This window comes from Colias philodice, chromosome 11 (genome assembly GCF_061535455.1).
Source record: "Colias philodice isolate Cphi_HAF_F1 chromosome 11, ilColPhil1 Martin Lab GWU primary, whole genome shotgun sequence".
Lineage (NCBI taxonomy): Eukaryota > Metazoa > Arthropoda > Insecta > Lepidoptera > Pieridae > Colias > Colias philodice.
The window spans coordinates 4,363,845-4,376,402 of NC_143096.1; the positions used below are offsets into that span (position 1 = coordinate 4,363,845).

A 12,558-nucleotide genomic window follows, 5' to 3' on the forward strand; every position below is an offset into this window, starting at 1 on the left:
CGAAAGGTCACCAGTAATGATAAATTATTTCACATCGAAAGGATATTAATCGCACGCTTTACATAAGTTCGCTTTTTTATGCAATGTCCCGTAATCGAAATTTCAAATTATGTATAATAAAATTATTATTTTAATAAATCAAATGCGACATCGAACAAGTTTTTTATTTATATATGTATATGCAAATCAATTTCCTTATATTTCCTTACATTCAAACGAATGTTATGTATGAATTTTTTTATGATCGGAAATATCGTTTTGGTTAAAAATTCTCTGATTCTTGCAATGAGAATGTTAAATTAAATTACTTAATCTTTCATCTTGGACTATTAAAATAAGTACAGTGCATTTTCAAAACTAAGTTTTGTTATCTTTCTAATTGGCCGATGCAAAAAATCCCCGAAAGGACTTTCATTACTAGTTTAAAATATTTAATTTATGATACTGCTATCGAAGAGCTGTTTGAAAAAAAATCCAAAAAGACGTCATCCAGTATAGAAAAAATCTGAATTGTGTTATACTTTTGGTAACCTCCAAAAAAGCCAACCAGTGTAACAATTAATAAGTATCTTATATTTTAATATTGGGTGATCGAATTTATCAAATACATTCGATTGAATAACGAATGGCAGTAGCAATGACATTGAATTCATTTTTCAATGCACCTTTTTGCGTGCTTTGCGGTTGTTTGTATCGCATTTTTATACAATTCATAATAATTGCCGACAGTTGTACGTGTGAAATAAATATTACAAAATGCATTTAAAAGAGTATTTCATATATTAAAATTTTCGAATGTTTAATAATAGTGATTATAGCTTCACAGCATGAATAGCGATAGCTTTTTAACTCTATGTGGCAAAGTTAAGCCCTTTTTATGCTCTCCTCTTTATGTTATTACCAGATCGAAAAGTGTGTTTTTGTTTTAATTTTAATTTTATAAAATAAACTATATTCATCCTTCATGAATCTTATATATTCCGTGATATTTCAAGCCTTAATACCAAAAATATTCATTGTAATACAATACGCTCAAATTTAATATTACACTCAAGGTTTGACTTAATGAAAGTACCTATCTGATATATTTTAATCCATACTTGAAGCCTGTCATCGTTTCTACTTTTAATTAAATTAATAATAAAAAATAACCGCTGTAAATTAAAATATTTATTTAAAAAAAGACGTGTGGCTCTCGGGGACTGCCGCGGTAAAGCTATTGCATAGCATGCCTTCAAGCCACACCTCCGTGCCCGTCGGAGTGCGGAGCGTGAGGTTTTTTTCGTTACGGAATTTCTCGATTTGGTCCCCGCGCTCAAGGCCCGCGATAGAAGCTATGCAATAGCTTAAAAATATGGTTAAGCTCTATTTTTAAGCAGAGCATGATAAAAATAAGACCTAGAATTAAGGCTTCCTGTTAATTATGACTTATCATGACAATGCACTTATAAGATATCCGGTACTCTTTTGGGTTACAGACCATATATTTCAAATAAGATACTTCTAGTACATTCTTCATAGACTTCTAGGTCGTAACCAGTCGCGACGCAACGCTCATACTCTAGTTACGTTAACAAATAAAAAATTCATATATTTCAGAACTAAGTAAAATTGCAGCAACAGAATATCTTTAAAATTAAAAAAAATGTACAAAATCCATTACAAAGTTCGCCTTTAAAATGCTGGCGTATTAACAATAATGAGCAATCGTTCCTTTAACGATACCGCTCTTCTTGACATGACATACAACGAAGATAGCAATCGATTTAACTTTTGGATCGAAAGGTTTCGTTATGTTTTTGTCGATATCGAGTTACTTCTGACCTTCGAGGGTTGCATTACGTTGCTATGCATGAGGGAAATAAACGCTGTGCGTAAAGTTGTGATACACTGGGTTTGGTTGTTATTGTTTAATGTTTTTACTGTGTTAAATAAATTGCATTATTCGAATCAGTGTAAGTATTTGACACTATGTAAATGATTTAACTCATTGTCTGTGTTAAATAGACTGCGCTGTGCTGTATTTGGCATTAAGTAAATTCCTTACTGAGCTATAACATAACTAAGATTATCTTGTAGTCGATTTAATTATATCGTCATATTTTAATTTAATCATATTACTCAGGAATCCCTAAACAATTTTTTTTTCCTCCAGGAATTTGGTTCAAGCCTTAATAATTTTCCATTTACAACGTTAAATATCGCCGTCATCGTAAGGAGATACATAGGTAGTCACATAAACTATAACACATATTATATTATATCACATCAGAAAAAATCCTCAGTATGCTACCAGCCTAACATTACACAACAGTTTACTGGATCACTCGGTGCAACCCAGAGCGCTACTTTCTTACCGGACCGGAATCTAAAGGCGCGTTCACACTGTGTGATTTTATAAGAATAAGGCTGGCTTCACAGTACTTTTTTGAATTAATTTAATATGTAAAAATAGTAAAGCAAAAAAGGAACTCTACAATTTTAAGTTGGGGATACATAATATATTTCCTGGAAATACTTTTTCACATAATTTAAAAATTATGTTCTGTTTGAGTCTATTCGCCAAATTTGATTCATGCATTGCATTTTCTTTATAACCTATAATACTTGCCTAATAATTAATTCGTAACACAAAATGGATTTAATGAAGATAAAGGGCATAAAGGTACCTTATCTCAAAAGTCAATCAAGCGGGGTTTACCGCTACTTCTGTTGGCTCATTCATTACTATCTTTGCAGATATCATGATACAATAAGATTTTACTTTATTAAGCAACTGTTAAAAATGTTTGTACGTAGGTAGGTTACAAACTCTTTTAATTCAAAATCAAAAATCAAAATTAAAAATATTTATTCAGTAACAAATATGTTTTCCATTTTTCAGTCATTGAGACATCCTTTTAAGCATTTAAATGCTTGTGTTAGAACATCTCGCTCTTCCGACAGTGCCTTATCTTTTATTGTTACAATAAATAATTATTTAAAGTGCAAGGATTTCGATTTTCGTAATATTCGATTGAATATATTTGAGGTGAAATTATAACAAACACAAGAAACGTATGAAACAAAAAGTATCTGCTACTATTACCCAACCATTCACGACAAGATTCATCGTGTCATCCTTAAAACGTTCAACCACTTAACATTTATTATAGAAAATGAGCATCTGTAAAGTTTACAGTTAACCTTGAAAGAAGCTTAAAAGCGCCTATGACGTAACAACTTTGCGGGTCGTATGTCAGCCAGCCGGTTTGGTGTTAAATGACACATGCATTCATATCAAGTATAAAAACTACCTCAAAACCCTTATCCATACCAATTGAGCACAGTTCAATAAAGCATCAACATGTACTTCAAAGTAAGATATCGATATATTTAATCACAAAAATTGCGAAAGGTCTTTTTATAAACTCTTTTCGAAATATAAAAAAGTGAAGATCACAACATCATCAAAACATCTTCTGTTCAAAATATAAACAAATTTTATAAAGCTGCAAAGTTTGATTATTTGGACGCGCTAATATCAACCCTACTACAAATCTTTCAATAGTTGATGTTTGCATCATCCCTAAGTGACATAACCTATAATAATTTTTAATGTATATACAATGTTGAATAATTTTCTAGGTAGCAGTCATCAGCCTCCTGGTAGCAGTCTGCCAAGCCGGACTCATCCAGGAAGGTCACTCCGCTGTCTCCTCCCAGAGCATCGTTCGCCACGACCAGCCCACGCAACAGGCATATGCCCCCATTGTAGCCCATGGCCCAGTTGTAGCCCATGCCGCTCCCTTGATCCATGCCTCTCCTATTGTCCAACATGTAGCCCACGCTGCTCCTATCGCGATTGCTCGCGAACACATCGAGGAACAAGTAAGATAAGGCACAAATAATATTAGAATAGTTTAGTAAAGAAAAACTTCACACAAAATCATATTTTATACAAAAGCTGAATAGGTATGTTATTATGACATCTAAATAGACATCATTGCAGATAAAATCATTGAGCCAATTCAATTAATTTTCACTTATGTCGGTCAGTTAGCTTTATGTAGGCAAGGCAATAACTATCAATATTTAACGTTTATCAATTAAATAGATAGTTCGTTAGAAGTATCTGCTTATTTTATTGAGTAGTTTCTTGATAGCCTCTCTTCTTGATTGATAGAGATATTGATAGATTATTGAGAGAGTTATATTTATTGTATTGTGGAATAATATGAAAAATAATATCAACAGTCTAATAAAGTTCACGTTTTATTCCCGTTTATGTAGAGTAATGCTAAACGTTATTAAATTCTAACAGATTCGTATGCACGTTGTTTGTATAAATTAAGTAATAATTGCACCTCAGACATAAGTCACCATTGGAGATTGGTAGTTTCACATTCCTTGACCAATAGGGAAGTGATCTCGTTTATAATCGCAACTATACTATTAGATAAAGGGACTTGGATAAATTCGAACAACCGCTCTATTTATGATGCAAGAGGGCTTTGCATATCCGGGAATGGTGATTAAATAACATTCGCAATCTTAAATGATAGAAGGTGTCGCGTTGAAGGAGGTTACTGGGATTGTGAATCAACCTGTCAGATGTTTTATCGGCGATTTAATATGAAAATAAACTAATTGTTTTTGTAACTGCTCCATGTTAAATGTAACTTTAACTATTTTAACTAGAGAAGTGAAAGGCCTTGATTAAAAATTAATACCGCTAATACAACGCAATTAAACAGTTTGTGCAAGTAACTTGACATAACAACGTTTTGTAACTCATGTTGCTTATCAATCACGCCATCAATGGTAGCACAACTGAAATTGGTAATAGCTGCTAATAATACATGTATCAATGTTAATCAAGCCAGCAATATTTACACCGAAATAATAGCTTGTGAAACTGTAACTGGAACACTAGGCAATAAGAGAATACAAAATTGAAGAACTATTGTTCTCAAATTCTACAGTGAGTAACATACATTTGAATCAGTTTTAAATGATTCTTTTCATCACAACATAACCAACAACTTAGATATATTTGCCATTATTATGTTCATTTATTGTACGAGCATTTTTCCTTCCAGGCTCCCGCTCACTACGAGTTCTCCTACTCTGTAGAAGACCCTCACACCGGTGACCACAAGTCCCAGCATGAGAGCCGCGAAGGTGATGTCGTGAGAGGCGAATATTCCCTGGTCCAGCCTGATGGCGCTGTCAGAACTGTTGAATACACCGCTGATGCTCACAACGGGTATAATAAAAACTACATTGTTTCTTCATAGCAAAAATAGTTTTAGTTTTCAGTTACATCATCAACGAGTCACAATAAGGGCGTATGAGCTATTAAAACCGTCAGATTATGTCTGTGATTTTAATAAGACTACAAAACTACGATCAACAGTGTTGCGACGAGATATTTTGGAAAGTTGTTCTAAATCTCATTACTTATTCATGAAAAAAATTATAACATTATTAAATGTAGTGACATACGTTTTATGAATTAGATCGCGAAAGTGTTACATTACCACTAGTGTGAACTTGCTTCCAATGCGTAGTTGCGTAATTGTAACCATGTGTGTTCTGACCAGATCCGAATAACTCATACAGCTAGCGAGACTAACTAGCTTGCGTTTAGGACGATGTGATTTATCTTTACAGACGTTGTTTCGGCTAATAGATTTGATAAAATCTTTTCGAAGAATAAGCCCTAGTTTTGTAATTGACGTAAATTAAGTGCCCACACTTGTTTCGAGGCTCTAAGCGTTGAGTGCCTTAGCTATAGCTTTATCTTAGGATACCAAACTATATTATCTAGGTAACAATGAATATCGTACATACACGTTACAATGTCTTACCGACTTCTTCTCCACAGTTTCAACGCCGTAGTCCACAACTCAGCCCCATCTGAACAAGCTGCCGCTGCTCAGGCAAACGCTGCCCACGCCAACGCCCAAGCCCGTGCTGCCCAGGTCCACGCTACCCCTGTCGTCCACGCTGCTCCCGTCGTCCACGCTGCCCCCGTGGTCCACGCTGGCCCCGTCCTTCACGCTGCTCAACTCGTACACGCTGCCCATGGTCCCATTGTCCACGCCGCTCCCCTTGTCCATGGCCAAATCGTCCACGCCGCTCCTATCCTGGCTCACCATTAATTTATTACTTCTCATCTTAGTCTATGGTCATAGAAATAAATAATATTTATAGGCCCTCCTTATTTTTTGGTTTTATTTAATTTCTTTAACATTGACATTAAACATTAATAATTTCTACAAATACAAATTTAGTATTTGTAGAAATTATATTTCTCTACAACCTCTTAAACATAAAATACCGACAAAGAAAATGATCACTTTTAACACTTCAGTAATAAACAATTCAAGTGGATGATACAATAAGAACATCAATAACAGCACGATGATGTATAACTTCATCAAAGCTAATATCTATTTAATCAAACACAGATTCCAATTAGTGTTTTTAACCACTACAATATGTTAATATTACTTCGGAAGTACTCCCGTTCTGTTGCATTGTTCGTATTCTATTGTTCTCGGCTTCCTAACCGCATATATTATTGGTTTATGCAACGCATATATGAATTAGAACAACGAAGACGTAACGGTATCCGACGAAAAAATCATTAATTTCAATCACGGTTTAGCTGTCTATCTAATTGATTTCATTTATACGCATCTTTGCTATGAATGAAACAATCACTTATTTCGGAAGTTATGAAAACCATGATACTAATTTATATTACATATTATATAATAGGTACTCTAAAAATACGTTTACGAATATAGGCTGTAAATTTTAAGATACCAGAAAACAACCTTCGTTTTTGAACTTGAACGAATACTTCATTAATTCTACTCCCAAAACCGTGACCCCCATTTTAATTGCCAAATAATGACCGGAGGTCAGTATCATCTCAATTAAAAATAAATTGCATAGAATTTCGCGTCAATTGTGTTTTGATAGCATCTTACTATTAAATAAGCTTTGCAATTTATAAAGCTTAGGTATGGGAAAAAAATGATCTCTGCATCGACTTGTCACTATTTATATGAATAAAAAGCACATTAAAATTATTTATTTATGGTGAGGAGGTGCAAATTGCTAGTCCTGCCATTTCAAAGTAATTTGATCAAACCTATACTTAGATTACTTTGAGTTCCGAATAAAGCAACTTAATTTATGCAAAACTAATTTATGTTACAACTCTAAATATCAGCTCCCGTGTTAGGTCATCTACAAGAAAGAGGTTAGTGTATTTTAAGATTAATATTTTGATGTCGTCTTCTTTATTTATGTTGATTTAAGAATCACTAACAGGGGCATATGTATTAGTTTACAAGTGATAATAACCACTATTAATATGACTCTAATATTTAATATGTGTCACATAACAATAAATAATTAGAAATTATTAATTTTGATACTTAATATTTATGTATGTTTAAATTTATTGTACATTTTGACGATAACCATTGTGAAATCTCGCCTAAAGCTATAGAAGCTATAGTATAAGAAGCCCAATAAATGATCCATATAATGTCATATTGAAGTAAATTGTTCACTTGAATTATTAAAAAAAACATGTTACATCGATCAATTCAATCGCGGATGTGTGAAGTTGAGTAACAATGCCTAATTACCACATTACTTACATAATGCCTCGAATTTACGAAAAAAGTTTCATATTCACTTACATTTTATAGTAAATTTGTCCGTGACTTACTTCACCAAGTCTCGCCGAATAATTTAATTTCATATACACTTTATTATTTAATATTCTTTATATTGTATAATATTACATGTATTGTAGAGATATAATATGCGTAAGAAAGTTTAGTTTAATTTTAGATACTAATTAACATTTATTAAATATTTTAGCAATTACATTAGCATACTAGTAAAACTAGAGTATCAAAATTCACCCCGCACAATATAACTTTGAAGTACACATATAAACTGTTCAATTGCTATGTAGACATAATAGCGGCCTTTACACGCAAACTCTATCGCGCATGAAACAGCAATCGTGCGTGAAAGAGCGTGCGTATAAAGGGTGTAGGGCGCGGAAGGAAAGACCACATGCCGCGCTCATCAGTCGCGCGCGCAATCGCACTCACGATTGTACCTGTGATTGTACTGTGGTTGCCTTTACACACAAATTCTTTCGCGCACGAATAAGATGGCGGACATACGCACGTGGAGCAAATAAATAGCTCATTATTCATACGCAAATAATTCTTGAAATCGTCTGGATAGTTTTATCTTAATCAAAGGCATGTGACATTATTGCTGTCTATATTTTTTAACCCACACTGAACGTTTCTTTTTCTTTTTGAGTTCAATCAAATATTAATTAAACCAGCAAACATGATAACTTGCGCCACCCGATACTTATCTTGTCTCCATTTTTTCACTTCTATCACTCGCGGTTGTCGATAAAACCGTGTGCATTGCACACACTGCAACACGCGCCTCTTTCACGCGGTCTATCACGGGCGATTAGTCTTTACACGGCCGCTCATTCCGCTAAGGAAAGCAAACACGAATAATCGCGCGCGAAAGAACAAGTGTCGCAGTTAAGACATACAAAGGTAATCGCGAGCGATTGAGCGTGCAGGCTTTCCCGCGCGTAATCCTGTACGATCCACAGAACGCGCGATAGAGTTTGCGTGTAAAGGCCGCTAATGTGTCGGGGAGCAAACGAAATTAAAAAATATAATTAAATAACATCACAGATGCCCGAATAAACCTGACATAATAATTTATTTATCTAAATAACCTTATCTTTTATAGAAGATTTTTACGAACAATATTGCATCTGATAAACAACAAATTTTTGTCAATTTTTACTTCAAACTTCGGCATAATTGTGCTAAATTGTCTGTCTCTCTGTTAAATTCACGCGTCGTCAATCAATCAAAATATACACCTAAATTACCACTTGCGTTTAGTTGCATGATATACGTTTCTTTACAATACTCCAAAAAATATCATCAATATACTATTGTCCTTAAAATTAGTCTAAGTAGACTATTTATCTAACTCATAACGGCTCGCCTATTTTTCAATCGTGATTTATTTGATGAATAACTATCTGACCAAATATTTCCATATTGGCACCTCTGCTCTCGGAGTGGCGAAACAAACATAATTAGTCAGGTTAGAGCGGGATAGAGCAATTTGTAAACAACCGTCATTATGACTCACGTCAGGAGTGCATTTTAAGTTTGTCTTGATTGCTCTTGTCTTCTATGATTGTTGATTGTTGTTTTGATTCGAGTAAAGAGTTTGGTTAAATTTGTGTTTCAATTTATATATTTTACGATGGAAACGACATACTTAAAGGCAGCGTTCGGCAAATTTTCAATGGCATGGTCATCAGTACTATCAAAAACATCAATTTCAATATGATTTTAATTGATAATAATTATATAGAAAGAGGTTTAATTGTTAATAATTCTACGCTCTATGTTATGACATACGAAAATATCCCAAATTTGACGCGTCAGTTGTCAACTCAAACGCCTAACCGTCGAATAGCGCGCTATCTGGCCGTTGGAGCGGCAAATAGATTTATTCCTTAAATAACGTAGTTATTCGATAGATAAGTCCTATTCGTCTATTGAAAAATTGAATATTTTGTTAACTGAAGAATAAAGTCTATCTAGCTGTTTATCTGGGCATTGAAAAATCGGCCCTTAGTGGCATAAATTAACAATAAAATCGTTATTACATATACTTTTACCATCATTAAAACATTTGCACAAAATAAACGCATTAGAAGCATGTAATTGTTATAGTCTATTAACTTTAAGCGTGTTAACATTGAATGTTAATCGAAGTGTTCTTTTCTCCCTTTTTCAAGAAGACTTTTAGATAAGATAATAACAATACATTATATTGAATTGATGTTCTATTGGAATATATCTAAAGACATAAATTATTGTTGTTGGTTTAATAGGAATTTAAAGTATAATTTAAAATAACATCCACGATAAATCTAACCCTTCTTAGGAAATAATAGGTATTTACTATTTATAACTAAATGTATGACATTTTTAAATTTTATACAACTTTATTTAAAAAGAAAATATAATTTATTCAACAAGAAATCCTTTCAATAGTCAAAACTTTTCTTCTTCTTATGTACCTGTTGGGAATAAAATTCGAACCGATAAGAATCAAGATTCTCTATAATTGCTCTTTGAAAATCGTACAATTTGTCGTGCAAAATAATATTAAGAATGAAACATGTCCTAAGCATGTCCTAGTAATAAATCGACAATATTCCATGGATATTTATCTGTGTATTGAAGTGTATTAAAGCACTATTTTTACTATCAATATCTTTTTGGGTAGATATTCTATATGGATGATAGTTAATTTTAAGCTAATGAAGAATAGTGAATTAAACGTTAAATGTTAAATGTAGTTTAACATTTGACTGAATTAGTTATAACGGATAGGTTGTAATGGACGCAATTAATGTATTAACAACTTTAATACTCAACACAAATACATGATAATGTTTTAAGATCTCAGTATTATAAGTATGAATTTCCATAACTTCTTGTACTTTCATAATTAACACTATCAATTACATAAGAAAGAACAGTCTTCTTAGCTTGCTTATCAGAATAAAAGATAAATTAATATAAATATATTATGGATAACTTAAAGAAAACATGCATCCTCTAAATAAAGATGATATCTTATACATATTTAGACTAAGCGGCACACTTTGATCGATAATAAAATTCAAAACAGCATACATTTCGTACTTAATATCTGATACATTTGAATGAGATTTTCTAATCCGATCAGGTATTTCCGGAGACGTAACCTTAAAAAGTTTTCGCTATTTATTGTGATTGACAGTAAAAATATTAGTTGCTATATTTTTTTTTGAATTGGTAGCTAAGTTTTTATGAAAAAATAGGTTTATAAAACCTATAGACACCCAAATGACTCATTTAATAATTTAAAACCAATCCTGTTTTACACTAACTCTTCTAAAAATTTAAGTCTTTATTATTCACTCTTTAATAAATTGACGATCAATATAATATGTTAAAACTACCCAGGATGTACACGAATATTTGACGATATTCAAGGTTATCAGAAACGCTTATACATACTTACAATATATCAGAAAACTAGTTAATAATTTTTTTGTATTAAATTTCAGCACATATCACTGAACATATGCAATAGTAATGTAATACAATCTAGCCTAGACTTGCCTATTTTTGAGCAAGGTATCACTTTTCGTTGTTCCACTTTTAGGTATTGTTATTGAGTACGTTTAGTGCCTTTCGAATTCGTTTGTTTGTAGGTGTTATAATCAAAATTTGGCTTTCAATTTTGAATGTTTTAGTATAGCAAGGATTGAATCAAAATACTAAGACTAAAGTCTTAAAAATCCTTTTTTTTTCTATTGTATAGCAGTGCAACATAACAAACTGAACATATTTTTAATACTTTACAACTGTTTTAAATCTATCGTTACTATGCTAAAACATTTTAAATTAAAAGCGGAATTACGAAAATTATAATCATGTAAATTAATCTTCCAATTAAGCCTTTAAAATGACATCAATCAATTACTACATGAAAGATAAACATATATTATACTAGGTTTCCGCCCGCGGCTTCGCCCGCGATGTCAAAGAAGAACCCGCATAGTTCCCGTTCCCGTGGGATTTCCGGGATTGCGTCATTTTCCCGGTATAAAAAGTAGCCTATGTCCTCTCTCGGGTATCAAAATATCTCCATACCAAATTTCATGAAAATTGGTTCAGTAGTTTAGGCGTGATTGAGTAACAGACAGACAGACAGAGTTACTTTCGCATTTATAATATTAGTATGGATTTCAAGGCAAATTTCCTAAAAATATAGCATTAATTATACGTTAAAAGCTGAGATTTTTATCTAAATCTTAATGAGAAAACAATTCCGCCTCATTTCCTAACCAAATATCAACAGTACCCTGTTAAGATATGTATCGTTTCATATTGGTCACGTAAAACAAAAGTCGGACTAGAGAAAACACGACGTGATGGAGATCTTTCGTGATTTATATCCCTATTAAGGATGTTTTAAACGCTTTTATGAGGTAATGCAAGTATTATTGTGCATATTATTTTAACATGTTATGTAAATGTATGTAAGGTTTTTTGGTAGAGAAAGCGCGATAGAAACTTAATAAAATATGCCCGATAAAATATTATTATGTCAAAAAATAAATGTATGCGAGAATTCGCATAAATAATAATATACCTACGCGTATTTATGACATCTTAATATACATTTGATTTGTATAAAAATTATGCTTAATCCGATAGATATACTTTGCAAATCAAAAGCTGAATAAAACGATAGCTAAAGCTAGTTTTGTAATTCAATAAAAAATGGTATACCTAACATTTGAAAATAGTCAATAATAAATCGTCGTTGATCGTATTTCTGCAAGGTAAACATAAACCATTGTATGTTACCAATTGATGCCAAACAGTCGTGCGATGGCTCAGACATCTATAATGAACT

The 12,558-nt window shown here is 32.6% G+C and overlaps 2 protein-coding genes across 2 annotated transcripts in view; one reads left to right on the forward strand and one right to left on the reverse strand.

The window, feature by feature from the left end:
• LOC149484467 (band 7 protein AAEL010189-like) overlaps positions 1–12,558 on the reverse strand; it is a 277,474-nt gene that overhangs the window by 251,599 nt on the left and 13,317 nt on the right. The gene's annotated exons all lie outside the window — the stretch shown is intronic.
• Positions 2,064–6,208, forward strand: LOC149484507 (uncharacterized). Its single transcript, XM_089700663.1, has 4 exons — positions 2,064–3,358; positions 3,628–3,870; positions 5,082–5,248; positions 5,870–6,208. Exons 1-4 carry the CDS (start codon positions 3,347–3,349, stop codon positions 6,144–6,146), a joined length of 699 nt encoding a protein of 232 aa, XP_089556789.1. The 5' UTR covers positions 2,064–3,346; the 3' UTR covers positions 6,147–6,208.

Excerpts from the sequence above, each read along its gene's own strand:
- LOC149484507 (XM_089700663.1), top strand. Across the intron at positions 3,871-5,081 it reads GCGAACACATCGAGGAACAA|GCTCCCGCTCACTACGAGTT; the intron begins GTAAGATAAGGC and ends TTTTCCTTCCAG. Across the intron at positions 5,249-5,869 it reads ACCGCTGATGCTCACAACGG|TTTCAACGCCGTAGTCCACA; the intron begins GTATAATAAAAA and ends TCTTCTCCACAG.